General features: G+C 44.7%; 2 protein-coding genes across 3 annotated transcripts in view; both read left to right on the forward strand.

The window, feature by feature from the left end:
• The first annotated feature begins 413 nt into the window (after positions 1-413).
• The window catches only part of LOC118361285 (protein RCC2 homolog), a 36746-nt gene continuing 14918 nt past the window's right edge, over positions 414-22241 (forward strand). Inside the window, exons 1-4 of the mRNA XM_052482961.1 lie at positions 414-436; positions 20972-21417; positions 21638-21731; positions 21975-22118. Coding sequence (XP_052338921.1) covers positions 20992-21417; positions 21638-21731; positions 21975-22118 — 664 coding nt within the window. The 5' untranslated portion in view covers positions 414-436; positions 20972-20991. The remainder of the gene's footprint in view (positions 437-20971; positions 21418-21637; positions 21732-21974; positions 22119-22241) is intronic.
• Positions 419-6886, forward strand: LOC118361284 (protein RCC2 homolog). Of its 2 annotated transcripts, none has more exons than XM_052482962.1 (11): positions 419-436; positions 2328-2548; positions 2767-2860; positions 3105-3248; positions 3377-3597; positions 3715-3829; positions 3979-4145; positions 4435-4615; positions 5437-5615; positions 5762-5839; positions 5967-6886. In XM_052482962.1, exons 2-11 carry the CDS (start codon positions 2342-2344, stop codon positions 6069-6071), a joined length of 1491 nt encoding a protein of 496 aa, XP_052338922.1. In that variant the 5' UTR covers positions 419-436; positions 2328-2341; the 3' UTR covers positions 6072-6886. The 2 variants fall into 2 exon arrangements, with proteins under 2 accessions (XP_052338922.1, XP_035596999.1); XM_035741106.2 differs by lacking the exon at positions 419-436 and adding an exon at positions 1519-1849.

Here is a 22241-nt window from a genome sequence, read left to right on the forward strand (position 1 = left end):
TTCAGAGTGGTTACCTAAGCCCCATCCCTAAGCGTACTAGCTTAGCAAACAAAGTGGAAGGGTCAGGCTGCTGAAATTAACACTTTCAAGTATGTAATTCACTGACATTTAGCAATGAGTTCCAGTCAAAGATTTCCTCTTTCATCTGTAGCTCTAGCCTAGATAATACAAAAATGTGCTTTTGGATGATATGCACATTCCCGTCACAAGAGGGCGACATGATAATTTGGTCGCTTCATGGGTTGTAGTTTTCTTGACATTTTCCAAGTCCCATGTATTTCTATTTTGTAGTACCCGCCAGGCCGGCATGTCACGTCTCGGCACATTCACATTTGAACAAAAAAGACAGACGACAAAGGGGGAGGGCTCATAGCGATAAAGCAGGCCATCAAACAAAAGACTTGTAGGCCAGACATCCACAGCAAACGAATCCCAGGTAAACATTGAAACATATACTGAACAAAAATATAAACGCAACATGCAACAATTTCAAATATTTACTGTTCATAAATTCATTAGGTCCTAATCTATGGATTTCACATGACTGGGAATACAGATATGCATCTGTTGGTCACAGATACCTTTAAAAAAAAGTTAGCGGTGTGGATCAGAAAACCAGTCAGTATCTGGTGTGACCACCATTTGCCTCATGCATGCAGTGCATGCTACACATCTCCTTCGCATAGAGTTGATAAGGCTGTTGATTGTGGGCTGTGAAATGTTGTCCCAGTCCTCTTCAATGTCTGTGCCAAGTTGCTGGATATTGGCGGGAACTGGAACACGCTGTCGTACACCTCGATCCAGAGCATCCCAAACTTGCTCAATGGGTGGTGATGTCTGGTGAGTATGCAGTCCGTGGAAGAACTGGGACGTTTTCAGTTTCCAGTAATTGTGTACAGATCCTTGCGAAATGGGGCCATGCATTATGCTGAAACATGAGGTGATTGCAGCGGATGAATGGCACGACAATGGGCCTCAGGATCTCGTCACGATACCTCTGTGCATTCAAATTGCCATCAATAAAATGCAATTGTGTTCGTTGTCCGTAGTTTACGCCTACCCATACCATAACCCCACCACCACCACGGGGCACTCTGTTCACAACGTTGACACCAGCAAACCGCTCGCCCACACGATGCCATACACATGGTCTGTGGTTGTGATTTTGGAGGCGGCTTATGGTAGAGAAATAAACATGACATTTTCTGGAAACAGCTCTGGTGGACATTCTTGCAGTCAGCATGATTTTGCATGCTCACACAAAACTTGAGACATCTGTGGCATTGTATTGTGTGACAAAACGGCACATTTTAGATTGGCCTATTATTGTCCCCGGTACAAGGTGCACCTATGTAATGATCATGCTGTTTAACCAGCTTCTTGATATGCCACGCCTGTCAGGTGGATGTATTATTTTGGAGAAATGTTCACCTACAGGGATGTAAACAAGTTTGTGCCATGTCTGGGATATTTTATTTCAGCTCATGAAACATGGAACCAACACTTTACATGTTGCGTTTATATTTTCGCTCAAGCTGTAACGTATACATAAGGGAGAGTTATGGCTTTTTGCATTATCCAACTGTAGTTAATTATAAATGTAGGCAGTACTCACGTGGTTTCATCGAGCCGGAGACTGCAGATTCTTTTGTTCAAAAAAATCCATCAAAAAAAACGAGGAAGACGGACAGACACTAGAGAATCAGGAAATCCTTCTGCAGACGTTAATTAGTCACCGAATTAGAAGTCAAATAATCGGAACTCAAGAGGTTTAGCAACTTTTAGTTGGAGAAAGCGAAAGTTTTTCATCGGTGTATTAGCTAGCTAACGTTAGTTAACGTTACCCAAGGTTTGTGTCTTTGTTGAGATATCGATAGCTCACACTAGCTGGCCTTAGTTAGTGACGTTAGCTGGCTAGCTAAATTAGCTAACTAATTCATTTTTTTATCCAGTGAACCCGTGCACTGTGTAGCTATTTTCGTATTTTACCGTAGTTTAATAGTTGTCTGTTGTTCAGTAGGTAGTAGCCTCGGATTATGTTAGCACAAAGACAAAGAAATGCGGACAACTGAGTGCTACAATTCATTACTAGCGCGAGTTGCTATGTTAATCGTGCCTAAGATAGGTGGCTTTCTAACTTGTGTGTACTTGGACTTGAATTTAACGTGTAAATGACAAGCCATTTTACGCATAGGTTTCCTTTGACTGTTGACATGTCTTTCCTCTCAAAGAGCATTGCGTTGTCAGCAATTCAGCAATAATAGTTTGGTTTCGGTTGTATTGATATCTAAATGCATGTCTGTGTTTTCACCCCCACTTTAATACAGATATTTTGACAAACATGCCACGCAAGAAGGTAACAGAAGTCTCAGGGAATGGTGGGATCAAGAGGAAGAGGGCAGGAGGCAAAAAGAAGGAACGGGAGTTCAGCAGTGATGATGAGTTTGACGATTATGAAGAGCAGGAGAACACAAAGAAACCTGGCAAGCCTGCTACAAAGTCAGGCCTTCAACCAGTCACTGTCGCGGACGATATCAAGGAAAAAATAGTAAGTCCTCCTGACCTGCATGAGGTTGTCGAACATTGTTCAGATAATCAAGGGAGGGGGTTTGTGATGTGACTATATAGAATTGTGGTTAATGTGAATGGAGAATGTAACAACATGTTATTAGTCACTTGTAAATCAAGGGTGCTTATGCAGTGCTAGGACAAAACATCAGGAGAAACGTTAAGCTAAAGCTGATCCCTGTATTGTCATTTCTATAGAAACTTGACTTACCTAAAGTCAAAGGTCAACTGCTCATTTTCGGCGCCACCAACTGGGATCTCATCGGAAGGAAAGAGGTGCCAAAAGCACAAGGTATAACCCTGCCCAGTCCTGTACATTGTTGTATGCAATACTCTACTTGGTTGTTCCTCAATAGCACTCGTGCTACCAACTTTGAAAGTATTTTTTTCCTGTCTTTCTACTGACAATCTTGAAACAATCCTCATAATTGACTGCAGTATTGAACTGTTCCTGTTTCTTATCAAATCAAACTTTAAAGTGCATTTACAATCGCAGCAGACTTTACGTTAAAATTGTGATGTGTGGGGTCTCGCAGCGGCCTTCAGGAACCTAGGCCAGAACTTGTGGGGTCCTCACCGCTACGGCAGCATGAGTGACGTGCAGGTCAGCAGTGTGGTGTCTGGGCCCTGTGCTGCCCACAGCCTCCTAATCACCACTGAGGGCAAGCTCTGGAGCTGGGGTAGGAATGCTATACTGTAATAGCTCATAGTTTGTACTTGTATGTATATGTTTCATAGATGTAATCATTCTAGCTTGTTTTGAGTCCAGGAGAAAGGATCAATATTGACTTCTTTCTCCCTTTGTCAGGTCGAAATGAAAAAGGTCAGCTGGGTCACGGGGACACCAAGCGCCTGGAGGCCCCAAAGCTGATTGAGGCCCTCGCAGACGAAGTGGTGGTGGCTGCAGCCTGTGGACGCAACCACACCCTGGCATTGACAGAGGGTGGCACCGCCTACTCTTTTGGAGAGAACAAACTGGGCCAGCTGGGTCAGGGCAACCAAACAGATGCAGTCCTCAGTCCGGCCCTGGTAAGCAACATCAACCTCATTATTCATCAGCCTAATTATTGTGGCTGATTTATTATAGGTTTAATATGGCCACATGCTGAGCCTGTGCTTATGAAAGCTTCTCCTTTCCCCTCTCAGATCCAGTACAATGGGCAGCCCTTGGTCAAGGTGGCGTGTGGGGCAGAGTTCAGCATGGTGGTGGACTGCAAAGGAAACCTCTACTCGTTCGGGTGCCCAGAGTATGGCCAGCTAGGTATGTATGCAACTAACGAGCAGGACTGGACAGATTTAAAATGTTAAAATGTTTTTCTAATGACACATTTTAAAGATTCACAATGACCCCTTCAAAAATCATTCTAGATCAAACACTGGCATTGCACTTATTTTTGTTTTGGGTCACAGGACACAACTCTGACGGCAAGTTCATTGCCCGCGCCCAGCGCATCGAGTTTGACTGTGAGACCATTGCACGCCGCGTGGCCATTTTCATCGAGAAGAGTAAGGACGGCCAGGTGACGCCTGTACCTAACGTGGTGGTCCGAGACGTCGCCTGCGGAGGCAATCACACGGTGAGGAGGGAAGACCAGGACGCGTATTCAGCTTGGAGAACGATCAGTTTGGCCTTTTTTAGATCGTAATGAATAAAATGACATGTACATGGTGGACCTGATTCTAGATCAGCACTCCTACTCTGAGACACTTTATAAATACAGGCTCTGATCCCTATTGTCACAAATACCCCTTGAGCCAGAAATGTGCATTTTAGAAATAGAAATCAAGCAATGATATAGAGCTTTATGTCTCGCAATAGTGTTTGTGTATATTAGTGATGTTAGCGCGAGGTGTGTGTGTTTCCAGCTGATATTGGACTCCCAGAAGCGGGTGTTTTCCTGGGGCTTTGGTGGTTATGGACGTCTGGGTCACACGGAGCAGAAGGACGAGATGGTGCCCAGACTGGTGAAGCTTTTCGACTTCCCCGGGCGCGGGGCATCCCAAATCTACACTGGCTATCAGTGCTCCTTCGCTATAAATGAGATGGGTATGGGACACAATGCTTAACCCCTTGAATGTCGCACTGATGAGTAAATCTTTTTAGAATTATTTGATTGGACTATTATCAATTTATACCACTTTAAACCAAGAATACTACCGTTACTTCCCCACGTCTGTTGCTCTACCTGATATACACTCTGTACAAAACATGTGTCTTTCCATGACAGACTAACCAGGTGAAAGCTGCTATCTCTTATTGATGTCACCTGTTAAATCCACTTTAACCAGTGTAGATGATGGGGAGGTCTGGTTAAAGAAGGATTTTTAAGCCTTGAGAAAATAGAGATGCGGATTGTGTTTGTGTGCCATTCAGAGGGTGAATGGGCAAGAAAAAAAGTGCAGTTGGAACGGTATGGTACGGGGCTGGTAGTAGGTGCCAGGCGCACCGGTTTGAGTGTGTCAAGAACTACAATGCTGCTGGGTTTTTCACGCTCAACTGTTTCTCTTGTGTGTCAAGAATGGTCCACTACCCAAAGGACATCTAGCCAACTTGACACAACTGTGGGAAGCATTGGAGTCAACATGGGCCAGCAGCCCTGTGGAACGCTTTCAATACCTTTTAGAGTTCATGCCCCAACGAACTGAGGCTGTTCTGAGGGCAAAAGGTGGTGCAGGTCAATATTAGGAAGGTGTTCTTAATGTTTTGTACACTGAGTGTATATTGTAGTGATTTTCAAGGGGTGTGCCAACTGATTTTGAACCTTACATCCGTCAGTCTAAACAATATAGCCATAACGCCAAAGAGTTGGACAAATTTTACAGGTGTTTTTTGATTAGGAAGCTGCAATATTAACATTTTGTGTGCAGGAGGGCTATTTTTCTGGGGGGTCACCAATACCTCGCGGGAGTCTACCATGTACCCCAAGGCCGTGCAGGACCTGTGTGGCTGGAAGGTCCGCAGTCTGGCGTGCGGGAAAAGCAGTATAGTTATCGCTGCAGACGACAGCACCATCAGCTGGGGACCCTCCCCCACCTTTGGAGAACTGGTACGTTTTAATTGGTGTATTTATAAAGCAGACTTCTCGCACCCAAAGTGCTGTAGCATTATAGAAATGTACTTGTGTGCTCAAGGGACTGCTGAATTGGCACACCTGTTCCGGCTTCACCTCTTATGCCATGGGTTTTGTTACAGGGATACGGAGACAACAAGGCCAAGTCCTCCACTACTGCTCAGGAGGTGAAGACCCTGGATGGAGTTTACACTGAACAGGTGTGGAGCAGCAACAGAGAATGAAAACCGTGATGAATTTGAATTCCCACTTATGTATTCTGAAGATGGGAACTGCATTTAGTAGGTGCATGTTCACTCTGAAACTTTTTGTTGTTTGTGGTTGCAGGTGGTGATGGGATACGCACACTGCCTGGTCATCGCCAGACAGGATACTCCACAGGAACAAGACAAGCTCAAGAAGCTGCCAGAGTACAACCCACGCACGCTCTGATAGGGCACCATCCAGCTGCCTCTTTTTTTTTTTCTCTCTTTTTTTTTTTTTAACTCCAGAGACAACCGATTCTCTCCAGAATGCACCCGCCCTTTAGGTCACCTTTATAAGTCATGATGGATGGCTGGGGAGGGTGGGCTCCCATGAATATGTATGCATACACTTTGAAAAACAAGTCGGGTCTAGGCCATAGATTGAGGTTAAATGAACAAAAATGTGCCACAACTAAGACTGAAAGAAATCTACTCTGGGCAGAATACATCCTGCTCACAACGCCTGTCAGATTTCTACAGCTGGATAGAGGAACTCTACCACTCAACTCTCCCAAGCACATTATTCCTCTCTGGGTTCTACTCCTACCCCAAAACCCATGCAACTCCACTGAAGCGTTCACTATATTTTCATGAAGTCTTTTTTGCTGTTGTTATTATCCTTCTGTTGAACTGATCAATGTCCTCTCCCTCACCATAACAGGTGCTACATCAGTCCTTCATTGGGCAGATTCATTTCCAAGTGAGGGATCACTTCAAGACCAACACTTCATGCCTTTTGAAATTGTCGTTTGGGGTTATGGAGTAAATGTGTTTGTTCCCAAAGACCAATTGCGGAATTTAGTTTAATTTGTTCATGAAGTCCGTGGCAGTATTACTCTTTGTCAGGTCGATCTGTATGCATTGTCAAAACACAATGGGCATCTGAGACATTTGTGCCACCAAGTTGATGCTCTCCAGCCATTGACTTGTGTTTCATTCCTTGGTTTCTCATCACTTGTATGATTAAATGTTGGCGTTGGGGATGCGCAACTGTCCCTCAAAGGCCAGTGTCTGCTTGTTGTCATTCCTGGTGTTTTTTTTTTCTTTTTTCTCAGTGACTCCTTTTTAGCCTGGGAAACCAGCTGTGGACACTGCAGTCTTGGGAATGAAAACCAGCATGAATGTGATTTTGGGAGGACTCAAGTTGTGTGCCTCTGTTTTAGTGTGAAACTACACTTTCTGCACTGCTGTTAAAATTATTTTTCATAAACTTCTGTGTTGAGCATCCTAAATAATCCCATAGATTGTTATATTTGAAGGGGGGGAGGGTGGCATGATGTATGACGCTAACCTGGTATTCCAAATGATGTATTGGCTACGAAAACCACAACTTACTGCTGTGCCATGGAGTTTTGATAAACAGTGGAGGGGAAAAATCTGAATCAAATGCTACTATTTATGCTGCCCTAATTTGAATTGTATACACAAAATGAAGCTGAGTAATAGTCTGTTTTTCTGGCACAATTTGGTGATAGCGCAGATGCCTTCAGAAAGCCTTGGTTTCCCCATTTACTAGTGGAAACACCACTGGTAGGAAAATGCAGATTTAATTTGTCTGTAGATCTCTCAATTACAGTAATCTAGGCGTGAGCAAAAAAAAAAGCATTGTACAGTGCATTCGGAAAGTATTCAGACCCCTTTTTCCACATTTTGGTAAATTTGTATTAAAATGAATTCAAATTACCCACCCCCCTGCAATCTACACGCACATAATGACAAGGCAAATGCAGGTTGACATTATTGCACAATTATTATTAAAAAAAATAATAAATCACAAGTATTCAGATCCTTTACCGAGTACTTTGTTGAAGCACCTTTGGCAGCAATTACAGCCTCGAGTCTTCTTGGGAATGACGCCACAAGCTTGCCACGCCTGTATTTGGGGAGTTTCTCCCATTCTTCTCTGCAGATCCTCATGCTCTTTCAGGTTGGATGGGGAGCGTCGCTGCACAGCTATTTTCAGGTATCCAGATATGTTCGATCGGGTTCAAGTATGGGCTCTGGCTGGGCCACTCAAGGACATTCAGAGACTTGTCCCAAAGCCACCTCTGCGTTGTCTTGGCTGTGTGCTTAGGGTCGTTCTTCTGTTGGAAGGAAACTTTCACCCCAGTCGGAGGTCCTGAGCGCTTTAGAGCAGGTTTTCATCAAGGATCTCTACTTTGCTACGTTCATCTTTCCCTTGATCTGACTAGTCTGCCACCACCATTCTTCACTGTAGGGATGGTGCGAGGTTTCCTCTAAACGTGACGCTTGGCATTCAGGCCAAAGAGTTCAATCTTGGTTCCATCAGACCAGAGAATCTTGTTTTCATGGTCTGAGAGTCCTTTAGGTGCCTTTTGGCAAACTCCCGAGTGGGCTGTCATGTGCCTTTTACTGAGGAGTGGCTTCAGTCTGGCCGCTCTACCATAAAGGCCTAATTGGTAGAGTGCTTCAGAGATGGTTGTCCTTCTGGAAGGTTCTCCCATCTCCAGAGAGCAACTCTGGAGCTCTGTCAGAGTGGCCTTCGGGTTCTTGGTCACCTACCTGACCAAGGCCCTTTTCCCGATTGCTCAGTTTGGCCGGGCCATCAGCTCTAGGAAGAGTCTTGGTGGTTCCAAACTTCTTCCATTTAAGAATGGAGACCACAGAGTTCTTGGGGGCCTTCAATGCTGCAGACTTTTTTTGGTACCTTTCTCCAGATCTGTGCCTCGACACAATCCTGTCTCAGAGCTCTACGGACAATTCCTTTGACCTCATGGCTTGGTTTTTGCTCTGAAGTGCATGGTCGACCTTAAACATGTGTGTGCCTTTCCAAATCATGTTCAATCAATTGAATTTACCACAGATGGACCAAGTTGTTGAATCATCTCAACGACGATCAATGGAAACAGGATGCACCTGAGTTCAATTGAGTCTCATTGCAAATAGTGAATATTTATGTAAATATCAGGTATTTCTATAAAATATATATACATTTGCTAAACTTTCTGAACCTGTTTTTCCTTTGGAAGCTTAGAGATAGGTCTATAATTATTCTGTGAGGCGGGATCTGGATTGGGATTTTCAATGAGGTTGGACCAGAGCAGTTTTAAAGTAGGCTGGAACAGAGCCAGAGGTCAGACAGAATGTTGGGGCCAACAGTATGCATAAACCTCTTTTAGTAGTCTAGTAGGGACCATGTCACAGGGTTAGGAAGAAGTTGCCACATTACATACACTAGGCGACAGTTCCTTGCATTCTCGCCATTGACTCTTCTGCCATATGCTACCTGAGTGTGTTACATTCTTCAGGGGTGTGTGGCAGATCCAGATATGCAGTACAGACTGATTCCACAGGCAGGCAGGGACCTCAAACACACAACACAGGATTCCTATCCCCTCAGGCATGAAAAATCATGACAACTAGTACTCGTAAGGAAAATGGCTCCCAACAAGGTGGACTTTTTATTTCTTAAAGACATGCCCAGAGTATACTGTGGTCAGGTCTTTATCTCAAGAACGCTTAGCAACAAAACGGCTGTAGCAGAATGCAAACGTTCCGATAAGTGAACGTGGTACCAGTGTGCTGTTTGAGGGGTCATATTACACTTTTAGCTCTCAAAACTCCAATGAGGGTCATTCCTGAGCTCAGGCCAAAAGTAGTGCACTATGTAGGGAATATGATGCAATTTGGAATGCAGTTGTTAGGAATAATTCACAAGGCTTTTGGGAGAAGGACGGCCATAGATGGAGTGGTCTTGTGATTAGACCCCAGCAGAGAGAAGCCTACGTGATCTACGGTCAGTCAGAACAGTGCATGGATTGTTTGGCCGAAGGGAATCCCAGTCAGTGGCTGGCTCTATACTCCCATACCAAGGACGTTACTAAATCAAAACCTCTATCCTGGTGTCTGGGATGTAGGTCGTAAACAACATTGCCCCACTGCAGCAAGAAAGTAAAAACAATATATACAATTTCGTTTTTTTTTTATTCACCCAAAAGTTGTGTTGATAACTAACCCAAATGTGCATTCTTGCAGCACACAAAGAATGTTGTTTTGAACCTGGGGACCAAGTTTGACTTACTAAGTTTGACTTACTCTGTAAGCCTATGCAGTCACTTTCCTGAAATATGGAGGTCACCCCCACCACCATACACACCTTCCCATCCTCCCTAGTGGGGTCCGGGCTTTGTTGCAATACGATGATACAGAGAGTAATGGACAGTCACAGCATCCAGGGAGGGCTGTAGATGTCCTCTGTACGGTCCACTCTCACACAACAGGGTTAGCCCTGAGCTCCTGGCTCTAACCACACAAAGGCAGTCACTAGTTGCTGCTCCCACACTAGGATCAGGAAACGACCCTCTCTCTATGGTTTTAGCGCTCTCCCCCCGTTTCCCTCTCTCCCTGCAGTGCATTAACAGGCGCAGAACCTACACTACTGATGTACAAATACTCACAACACCCCATCAGCCAATCAGGAGCATAGGTTCAGCATTTCCACCAATCACAGCTTTGTGTGAATCCTGGGACCTCATGCTCAAAACGTGGGCTGGGATAAGGAGGAGAGCATTGTCAGAGGCAAGACTGGCACCTATAGGCCTTTACTAAGTAACGCTGGCACAATGTATCAACTCATTATACTATTGAAGTCACATTAAGATTTCCCACTGTTCAATGGTCAATTACTTGATGATACCCACTGATTCTTGAAAAATATTTGTATTGTTTATTGTTTTACCTTAACCTATCATACAAATCCATAGTTTTTTGCCCCATTTTTTGTATACATTATCTACAATGTATAGCTCCAAATATGTTTCCAACGATCATGTCAGTCTAATTGACCTTCAGGCATTCTGAATTTTAGAGTGGTTACCTAAACCTCATCCTAAATTTAGTAGCTTAGTAAACAAAGTGGCAGGGTCAGGCTGCTGAAATGAACACTTTCAAAGTATGTAATTCACTGACATTTGGCAATGAGCTCTAGTATAAGATTTCCCCTTTCATCTTTGGCTCTAGCCTAAATATTCTCAAATTTGCATTTGTTAAAAATAAATAAAAATCCACTCTTGGATGGTATGCACATCCCCGTCACAAGAGGGCGACATGATACTTTGGTCGCTTCATGGGTTGTAGTTTTCTTTACATTTTCCAAGTCCCATTCTATTTTGTAGTACCAAACGGGCCGGCATGTCACGTCTCTGCACATATTTACATTTTAACAAAAAAGACAGACGACAAAGGGGGAGGGATCATAGCGATAAAGCAGACCATCAATCAAAAGATTTATAGGCCAGACATCCACAGCAAACGAATCCCAGGTAAACATAAAAACATATGTGTTACAACTTGCATCACACGCTGTAACGTTAATATACATAAGGGAAAGTTGTACGTATTTTACGAGTTATGGCTTTTTGCATTTTATGACTGTAGTTAATTATAAACATAGGCAGTACCCATGTGGTTTCATCGAGCCGGAGACTGCAGATTCCTTTGTTTAAAAAAATATTTTAAAAACTAGGAAGACGGACAGGTACGAGAGAATAAGGAAACCCCTCTGCAGACGTGTTAATTAATTCGTCACAGAATTAGATAGAAGATAATCGGAAGACTGGTTCCTATATAGTTCAATGAGCTTGTTACACAGTAATCTGAACAGATTCGGGGGAGTGGGTGTGCATTTGTAACGACGAACAGCTGACACAAGCTTAGTTCATTTTCATTTTTTACTATCAAGATATAATTTCGAATCGGTTTTTGTATTGACGAAACGTGAATAAATCCGGTGGAGGTGGTTGAGCAACACTGGGCTGTGACTGGAACAGAGATGGATGGAAATGTAGGCGGGTTAGGAGTTGAGGAGGACCGGATGGAGTGGAAAAGGTGGAGGTAGAGTAGTAAAGGTTAAGAAGAAGAGGACGCCCGAGGAGCCTTTGCAGGTCTTGTGGGGGGGAGAGTAGTGATGACAGAGGTTCGGTTCGCAGTGTTGTATTGGCGTTCAAGGTGTTGGTGAAATTTAAGGACCATATTCAGATGGTTTAATGGTCGCATGTACAGGTTGCAGGTGTGATTACAGGGCGCAGTGGAAATCTTAGGCTTTGAGCTCCAAAATGCAGGACTAGGGAAATAAAATAATGAAAATGGTAAAATAAACAATATGCATAATAACAAAGGTGGCAGTGATGAATAAATACATTTCTATTGGGGTGGAGGCAGAGTAAAGACTTGAGGGGGTGGGGTGGAATGACCATAGGGGGACAGCAGCATGATCATTGAGTGAAATAAAAACCAAAAAGTAATAATATACATATTAACAACTACAACAGTGATGAATGTCATTATGGGGAGGGGGGGGGTTAGCCGGTAGCGGGTGAAGGTCCATAAGAGGAGTAGCAGTGGAGCGGGGAGCAGGTAGCTGACTAGTGGTGGCTATTCAGCATCCTGAGGGTATAAACTGAAGGACTGGACAATAGTTTTTGCCATGATGCTCCTGTTCTACCTGCGTCTGAGTGATTTGAAGCGGGTAGAACAGGGCAAGGCTTGGGTCGCTGGGGTCCCTGATGATCTTCTTTGCCTTCCTGCGACACCTGGTGGTGTAGGTGTCCTGTAGGGCATGGAGTGTGCTCCCAGTGGTGCGTTCGGCTGCACGTTTTAACATCTTCTGAAGAGCCTTGCGGTCTGCAGCGATGGAGTTGCCATACCGGGCTGTGATGCAGCCCGACAGTGTGCTCTCGATGGTGCTCCTGTAGAACACTGAGCATCAGCATCCTTAGGTTAAATAGTCACTGTCGTGCCTTCTTCACTATGGTGACCGTGTGTTTAGGCCATTTCAGATTCTCTCAGATGGTTTCGCAGAGGAATTAGAAGTTATTGATCGTCGTACACGGCGGCGCCCCGTTGATGAGGTGGTGTCACGGCGGACTGTACAATCACTTTGACTAGGGATTTGGAGAGTAAAGTAGGAGAGGATGTGTCTGCCGAAGCTCTTCGTGATGGAAGTTTGGTGGTGCTGTGTTTCAATGTTAAACAGTATGAGAAGGAGCTCAAACTCAAGCAGGTATGTAAACGTGTGGTTGATAGTAGCATGCCGGATCAAGCTGGACGGCAGTGGGTGAAGGGACTTATTACAGGAGTTCCATAAATGAACGTGAAAGAAATAAAGGACCACTTGAAGGGAGGCTCTCTTATTGAGGCAAAGTGCCTGCAGGTGACACAAAATGGGAAGAAGGTGGATAGCTTGTCAGTGCTACTAAGATTGGGTTTATGAGTTACTATGTGTGACCATGCCGAAACCATTGCGTTGCTATAACTGTCAATGGTTTGGGAACGTTGCGGCGGTGTGTAAAGGCAAAAGGAGATGTGTGGGGGAGAACATGCATGTGGAGATGGGGTCCAGTTAAAGTGCTGGTAAAAATAATCTGTCCTCATTTGCAACACTCACTACCGAGTTCAAAACTGCCTCTGGAAGCAATGTCAGCACAATAACAGATCGCCGGGAGCTTCATAAAATGGGTTTCCATGGCCGAGCAGCCGCACACAAGCCTAAGCTCATCATGCACAATGCCAAGTGTCGGCTGGAGTGGTGTAAAACTCGCCGCAATTGGACTCTGGAGCTGTGGAAACGCTTTGTCTGGCGTAATGAATTATGCTTCACCATATGTCAGTCCGACGGACGAAGCTATGTTTGGCGGATGCCAGGAGAACGCTACCTGCCCGACTGCATAGTGCCACTACCAACTGTAAAGTTTAGTGGAGGAGGAATAATGGTCTGGTGCTGTTTTTCATGGTTCGTTCTAGGCCCCTTAGTTCTAGTGAAGAGAAGTCTTAATGCTACAGTATACAATTGCATTCTAGAAGTTTTTGGGCTTCCAACTATGTGGCAACAGTTTGGGGAAGGCCCTTTCCTGTTTCAGCATGATAATGCCCCCATGCACAAAGCAAGGTCCATACAGAAATGGTTTGTTGAGATTGTTGTGGAAGAACTTGACTGGCCAGCACAGAGCCCTGACATCAACTCCATCGAGCACCTTTGGTGTGAATTGGAACACCGACTGTGAGCCAGGCCTAATCGCCCAATATCAGTGCCACTAATGCTCTTGTGGCTGAATGGAAGCAAGTCCCCACAGTAGTCCCATTTGCTGTTGTAGCAGCAAAGAGGGGACCAACTCCATATTAATGTCCATGATTTTGGAATGAGATATTTGACGAGCAGGTGTCCACATACCTTTGGTTATGTAGTGTAACTTGGGATCACAGGACTGATATGGGAAAATGTACAGGATGACCTCCATAAGATTATCAGTCCAGCCAGGAATCATGTATTGGTTAATTATCACAATGGTGTTAATCCCTCAATGGAATGTCAGAAGTTTGATGGCTAATGGTGTCTTGAGGAGATACCAGCCGAACCTGACGTGATATGTCTCCAGGGGACCTGGCTTAAACCTACTCTCAATTTTGTATTACAAGGTTGTGTTGCAGTCTGTAGAGATAGGGTGGCAGGGGAGGAAGAGGGTGTGTTTCCTTTATAAAGTGAGGGCTCCCATATAGGTGTGTGGGAGTTGAACAGGAGTATGTAGTGTTAGAGGTGTGGTTGGCAGGGGGGGGTATGGAAATAGTGAACTTTTACAACCCGTGTAAGAGACTAGAGTTGATGGCCCTTGGGAATGTAGAAGGTCCAGATAGGAGACTGGTAATGTGGGGATGTTAGTGCTCATAGTACACTCTGGGGAGGGTTAAGGACTGATGTAAATGGACAAGTGTTGGAGGAACTACTGGATGAGAAAGATCTTGTGAGTCTTAATGCCGGCCGGGGAATCAGGATTGACCCAGTAACTGGAAAGGAATCTGCTCTGGATCTTACCTTGATCTCAAGTTCAATGGCAGGCAGATGTAATTGGGAGGTTTTTTGGAGGAATCTACAGGGGGTACGGATCACTATCCTGTTGTGCGCTATAGGCTTGAGGGTGAGAGATTCAGTAGGAAATGGATTGAGGGGATGGATATTTGGGAAAGCAGAGTGGGCTTAGTTCCAGGAGTTGAGTAAACAGGCGCTGTCTAAGGTCGATCTCAATTCAGATACAGAAAGAGTTAATGATGCAGTAAGAGGAGCAGCAGTAGGAGCGACAAGGCAGGCGATTCCTATGGGTACAGGGGGGAGAAAGAGTAACGCAGTCCCCTGGTGGACTGAGGAGTGTTGAGAAGCAGTGAAGAGTAAGAACAGGGCTTTCAGAATGTTGAAATGGTTCATCACCAGCACCCGATTCAGTATAAACAAGCACAAACCGTAATAAGGAAGATCATTAGGACAGCTAAGAGGAAGTGTTGGCGCCGGGTTCTGTGGATACATAGGCAGGACCACTCCTATGGGGGATGGGTGGGGTCAGATGGGATTGGGATCTCCCTGTGCTGTGGGGAGATATGGAGAAGGCAGATATGTTAGCCCAGGCATTTTAAGGTGCATTGCTAAAATAATCTGACAGCAGCGTCAGAGGAGAACATCCTGCGGTCCTGGATCAGAGAGAGATGGTGGTGGGGGGGATGCATTGAATGGCCCTTTCCCGTTGGCTGGGATGAAGAGAGCTTTAGCTAAAGCTGGGGTAACATCTCCTGGGAAGGATGAGATGTGTTACATCATGATGGCTCATCTCCGCGACACTGCAATGAAGAAAGTATTGGGCCTTTACAATAAGGTGTGGCAGGAGGAGAAACCGCCTGGAAGTTGTAAGCAGGCTGTAGTGGTGGCGCTACGGAAACCAGGGAAAGACCCAACTAGCCCTTTTAATAAGCTGTAGGCCGATAGCGTTGACATCTCATGTATTTAAACTTATGGAAATGGGAAATGCTGACTTACTTTCTGGAGTGTAGAAGACTAATGTCACCAGATCAAAGTGGGTTCAGGAAAGGCAGGATCCTGTACTGTGCTTTGAGTCAGTCATACGGAAGGCACAGGCAATAAGGAGGTGGTGGTAGCCGTTGTCTTTGATGTAGAAAAGGCTTATGATGTGGAAGGAAGGCCGACTCATCAAGCTGGATAACATGGGGTTTGGAGTAGAGGTCGACCGATTATGATTTGTCAACGCCGATGCCGATTATTGGAGGACCAAAAAAAGCCGATACCGATTGATCAGACAATTTATTTATTTATTTGTTATGACAATTACAACAGTAATGAATTAACACTTATTTTAACTTAATATAATACATCAATAAAATCAATTTAGCCTCAAGTAAATAATGAAACGTGTTCAATTTGGTTTAAATAATGCAAAAACAAAGTGTTGGAGAAGAATGTAAAAGTGCAATATGTGCTATGTAAGAAAGCAAACGTTTCAGTTCCTTGCTCAGAACATGAGAACATATGAAAGCATGAGTCTTCAATATTCCCAGGTAAGACGTTTTAGGTTGTAGTTATTATAGGAATTATAGGACTAGTTCCCTCTATACCATTTGTATTTCATTAACCTTTAACTATTGGATGTTCTTATAGGCACTTTAGTATTGCCAGTCTAACAGTATAGCTTCCGTCCCTCTCCTCGCTCCTCCCGCTCGAACCAGCAACACAACGACAATTAGTGCGTGCTAACTAGCTAGCCATTTCACTTCGGTTACACGAGCCTCATCTCGGGAGTTGATAGGCTTGAAGTCATAAACAGCGCAATGCTTGACACACAACGAAGAGCTGCTGGCAAAACGCATGAAAGTGCTGTATGAATGAATGTTTACGCGCCTGCTTCTGCTAACCACCTCTCAGTCAGATACTTGTATGCTCAGTCAGATTATATGCAACGCAGGACACGCTAGATAATATCTAGTAATATCATCAACCATGTGTAGTTAACTAGTGATTATGATTGATTGTTTTTTATAAGATAAGTTTAATGCTACTTAGCAACTTACCTTGGCTTACTGCATTCCCGTAACAGGCAGGCTCCTTGTGGAGTGAAACGAGAGAGGCAGGTCGTTATTGCGTTGGACTAGTTAACTGTAAGGTTGCAAGATTGGATCCCCCGAACAAGGTGAAAATCTGTCGTTCTGCCCCTGAACAAGGCAGTTAACCCACCGTTCCTAGGCCATCATTGAAAATAAGAATGTGTTCTTAACGGCGCCCAAAAATACCGATTCCCGATTGTTATGAAAACTTGAAATCGGCCATTCCGATTAATCTTGGGGGTCTGGTTTGACACTCGAGTGACATGGGCAGAGCATATTAACAGAGTACTTGTCAAAGGAAAGAAAATATTGAATGTGATGCGTTGCTTGTCAGGAATGGAGTGGGGGGGCAGATAGAATGGTGTCAAATGCTATATATAGTGCTGTTAAAGTCATCACTGGATTATGGAAGTATGGCATATGGATCAGCAGCTCAGAAATCTTTTAAAAAAGCTAGATGTAATCCAGCTTCAAGCCCTAAGAATATGTTGTGGAGCACTCGAGACCTTTCCGATGGCAGCGATGCAGGTAGAGTTGGGAGAGATGTTGTTTAAAGTTAAGACATTACCTATTGGGTAAATCTACAAGGACATAAGGTTACACACGCTACAAGAAAATGTGCTCCTAGAACCTTAACGAAATCTGAATACAATTATTTGGGTGGATAGGCAATGGTATGGCGAGAGAGATGGGGTTGTTTGGGAGGGAGTTTAGCCCCTCTGTGGTTCTTCCTACTGATTGCGAGTGTAAGATATGGGAGGACAGGTGCAGAGAGGACAGGTACAGCTTTTAGTGTTACTGAGTTTAAGGTGGCAGTGACAAAAAGAGCAACGGATAATTTATCTGTTTGCACAATGGAGTTGTTGGCCATACTGTTGGCTGCAGAGTGGGTGGAGGAGAGGTAGTCTTCTGCTCTGACTCCTGTGCAGCACTGATGAGCGTAACTTAATACACCCTGTCTGCTGCGAGATGCAAATGATGAGGTTTTGCAGTATTTGTATAGGGGGAAACAGGTTGGGGGTATTTGTGATGTTCCTCTGGGTACCAGCTCCAGTGGGAGTAGAGGGGAAGGAGGAGGTAGGTGGGTGTTATCACCAAGCAGGCTCTTAAACATCCTAATGTTGAGATGGAATTGTGAATTAGTAAAGCAGAAGCCAAGCGGTTTAATAAGAGCAGTGGTTAAAAACAAATGGCAAGAGTTGTGGAACAGGGAGAGGAAGGGAAGACGCCTGTTTCAGATCCAGGAAAAGGTGGGGACAGGGAGGTCCTCAAGGTGGGGACAGGGAGGGAAGTGTAATCACAAGGCTGAGACTGGGACACAAAAGGCTCAATAGTACATTGAAATTGGTGGGGAAACATCTGACTAGGAGGTGTGATCATTGTCAGGAGGAGATGGAGACAGTGGAACATGTTCTATTTCAGTACCAGAAATATCGGAGGGAAAGGGAGTGATTGTTATTAGATTTGAGATGTAATTTGGGGCGGCAGGTAGCCTAGTGGTTAGAGCGTTGGGACAGTAACCGAAAGGTTGCGAAATCGAATCCCCGAGCTAACAAGGGAAGAAAAAAATGTCGTTCTGCCCCTAAACAAGGTAGTTAACCCACTGTTCCTAGGCCGTCATTGTAAATAAGAATTTGTTCTTAACTGACTTGCCTAGTTAAATAAAATAAATAAAAATAATGGGGTTGAAGAGCCAGGATTCATTGAACTGCTGGGGGAAATCTTCAGGGGATGTAGTATTTACTTATGTATTTAGTTTCCTTGGATTGATGAGAATCTTGGGTAGGATTTAGACCTTCACTGTCTCTGGTCCACACTCCAGTCCAGTTGGTGGCGGTAATGCACCTTAAAATTGGTTGCCAACTGCCATATAAAATCCACAGAAAATCTGAAGCCAGGAGATTTAGCAACGTTTTAATCTCACCTTCAACTTTTAGTTGGGGAAAGATACTGTTTTTCATCTAGCTAACTTTACCCAAGATGTGTGTCTTTGTTTAGAAATTGATAGCATACACTAGCTGGCCTTAGTTAGTAGCTGGTAGTAAAACCCGTGCATTGTGTGGGTATTTTCATATTTTTCTGGAGTTTAATAGTTAGTTGTCCGATAGGTAGTAGTCATTGATTATGCTAGCATGACGATAAAGAAATGCGGAGAAGACTGAGTGCTAGAATCTATTACTAGCTAATACAAATCAAATCTTAACGTTTTGTCACATGCACCGACTACAACATGTGTAGACCTTACCGTGAAATGCTTACTTACATGCCCTTAACCAACAGTGCAGACCAAGAAAAAAACAAATAAGCTAAAGTAAAAAAATAAAATAAAAAGTAACACAATAAAATAAAAACAACGAGGTCATATATAGGGGGTACTGGTACCGAGTCAATGTATGGGGTTACAGGTTAGTCGAGGCAATTTGTAGATGTAGGTAGGGGTGAAGTGACTATGCGTAGATAATAAACAGAGTAGCAGCAGTGTACAAAACAAATGGGGGGGGGGTGTCAATGTAAATAGTCCAGTGGCCATTTGATTAATTATTCAGCAGTCTTATGGCTTGGGGTAGAAGCTGTTAAGGAGCCTTTTTGTCCTAGACTTGGCGCTCCGGTACCGCTTGCCGTGCGGTAGCAGAGAGAACAGCGACGAGTCTGACATTTTTTGGGAGCTTTCCTCTGACACTGCCGAGTATATAGGTCTTGAATGGCAGGAAGCTTAGCCCCAGTGATGGTCCGTAATGTAGTGCCTTACGGTCAGATGCCGAGCAGTTGCCATACCAGGTAACCGGTCAGGATACTCTTGATGGTGCAACTGTATAACTTTTTGAGGATCTGGGGACCCATGCCAAATCTTTTCAGTGTCCTGAGTGGGAAAAGCTGTTGTGGTGCCCTCTTAACGACTGTCTTGGTGTGTTTGGACTATGATAGTTTGTTGGTGATTTGGACATCAAGGAACTTAACTCTCGACCCGCTCCACTACAGCCCTGTCCATGTTAATGGGGGCCTGTTCGGCCTGCCTTTTTCTGTAGTTCACGATCAGCTCCTTTTGTCTTGTTCACATTGAGGGAGAGGTTGTTGTCCTGAACAGGGAGTACAGGAGGGGACTAAGTACACACCCCTGAGGGGCCCCAGTGTTGAGGGTTGAGGATCAGCGTGGCAGACGTGTTGTTGCCTACCCTTGCCACCTGGGGGCGGCCCGTCAAGAAGTCCAGGATCCAGTTGCAGAGGAAGGGGTTTAGTCCCAGGGTCCTTAGCTTGGTGGAACAGTTTGTGGGCACTATAGTGTTGAACGCTGAGCTGAAGTCAATGAACAGCATTCTCACATAGGTGTTCCTTTTGTCCAGGTGGGAACGGGCAGTGTAGAGTGCGATTGAGATTGCGTCATCTGTTGGGGCGGTATGCGAATTGGAGTGGGTCTAGGGTATCTGGGAGAATGCTGTTGATATGAGCCATGACCAGCCTTTCAAGCACTTCATGGCTACTGACGTGAGTGCTACGGGGCAGTAATCATTTAGGCAGGTTACCTTTGCTTCCTTGAGCACAGGGACTATGGTCTGCTTGAAACTTGTAGTTATTACAGACTCGGTCAGGGAGCAGTTGAAAATGTCAGTGAAGACACTTGCCAGTTGGTCCGTGCATGCTTTGAGTACATGTCCTGGTAATCTGTCTACCCATGGATTTGTGAATGTTGACAGGTTTTAAGGTCTTGCTCACATTGGCTACCGAGAGCGTTATCACACAGTCGTCCAGAACAGCTGGTGCTCTCATGCATGCTTCAGTGTTGCTTGCCCCCGAAGCAAGCATAAAAGGCATTTAGCTTGTCTGGTAGGCTTGTATCACTGGGCAGCTTGCGTCTGGGTTTCCCTTTGTAGTCCGTAATAGTTTTCAAGCCCTGCAACATCCGACGAGTGTCAGAGCCGGTGTAGTAGGATTCAATTTTAATCCTGTATTCACGCTTTGCTGGTTTGATGGTTCGTCTGCGGGCCTAGCGGGATTTCTTATAAGCGCTATGACGTTACTAGCGCGAGTCGCTATGGTTAATCATGGCTAGGATAGGTGGCTTTCTAACTTTTGTGTACATGGACCAGATCATTGCAAATTGCATTGGCAGCAGTTCAGGTAGAAGACTTTGGTTAAGGTTGTATTGATATCACAATGCATGTCTGTTTTGTTTTCGCCCCAACTTTTCTCCAGTGACAAACATTGGCAGTATAATGGTCCGTACTAAAGAGCTCAGTGACTTTCAACGTGGCACCGTCATAGGATGCCACCTTTCCAACAAGTCAGTTCGTCAAATTTCTGCCCTGCTAGAGCTGCCCCGGTCAACTGTAAGTGCTGTTATTGTGAAGTGGAAACGTCTAGGAGCAACAACAGCGCAGCCGCGAAGTGGTAGGCCACACAAGCTCACAGAACTGGACCGCCGAGTGCTGAAGCATGTAGCACGTACAAATCGTCCATCCTCTGTTGCAACACTCACAACAGAGTTCCAAACAGCCTCTGGAAGCAAGGTCAGCACAAGAACTGTTCGTCGGGAGCTTCGTGAAATGGGTTTCCATGGCCGGGCAGCCGCTCACAAGCCTAAGATCACCAAGTCAGGCCTTCAAGCAGTGACTGTCGCTGACGATATCAAGGAAAAAGTAGTAAGTCCTCCTGACCTGCATGGGGTTAAGTCGAACATTGTTCAGGTAATCAAGGGAGGGGGTTTGTGATGTGACTATATAGAATTGTGGTTAATGTGAATGGAGAATGTAACAACATGTTATTAGTCACTTGTAAATCAAGGGTGCTTATGCAGTGCTAGAACAAAACATCAAGAGAAACATTAAGATAAAGCTGATCCCTGTATTGTCATTTCTATAGAAACTTGACTTACCTAAAGTCAAAGGTCAACTGCTCATTTTCGGCGCCACCAACTGGGATCTCATCGGAAGGAAAGAGGTGCCAAAAGCACAAGGTATAACCCTGCCCAGTCCTGTACATTGCTGTATGCAATACTCCACTTGGTTGTTCCTCAATAGCACTCGTGCTACCAACTTTGAAAGTATTTTTTCCTGTCTTTCTACTGACAATCTTGAAACAATCCTCATAATTGACTGCAGTATTGAACTGTTCCTGTTTCTTATCAAATCAAACTTTAAAGTGCATTTACAATCGCAGCAGACTTTACGTTAAAATTGTGATGTGTGGGGTCTCGCAGCGGCCTTCAGGAACCTAGGCCAGAACTTGTGGGGTCCTCACCGCTACGGCAGCATGAGTGACGTGCAGGTCAGCAGTGTGGTGTCTGGGCCCTGTGCTGCCCACAGCCTCCTAATCACCACTGAGGGCAAGCTCTGGAGCTGGGGTAGGAATGCTATACTGTAATAGCTCATAGTTTGTACTTGCATATACACTACCGTTCAAAAGTTTGGGGTCACTTAGAAATGTCCTTGTTTTTGAAAGAAAAGCATTTTTTTTTGTCAATTTA

This window comes from Oncorhynchus keta, chromosome 28, assembly GCF_023373465.1.
Source record: "Oncorhynchus keta strain PuntledgeMale-10-30-2019 chromosome 28, Oket_V2, whole genome shotgun sequence".
NCBI classification, from domain to species: domain Eukaryota; kingdom Metazoa; phylum Chordata; class Actinopteri; order Salmoniformes; family Salmonidae; genus Oncorhynchus; species Oncorhynchus keta.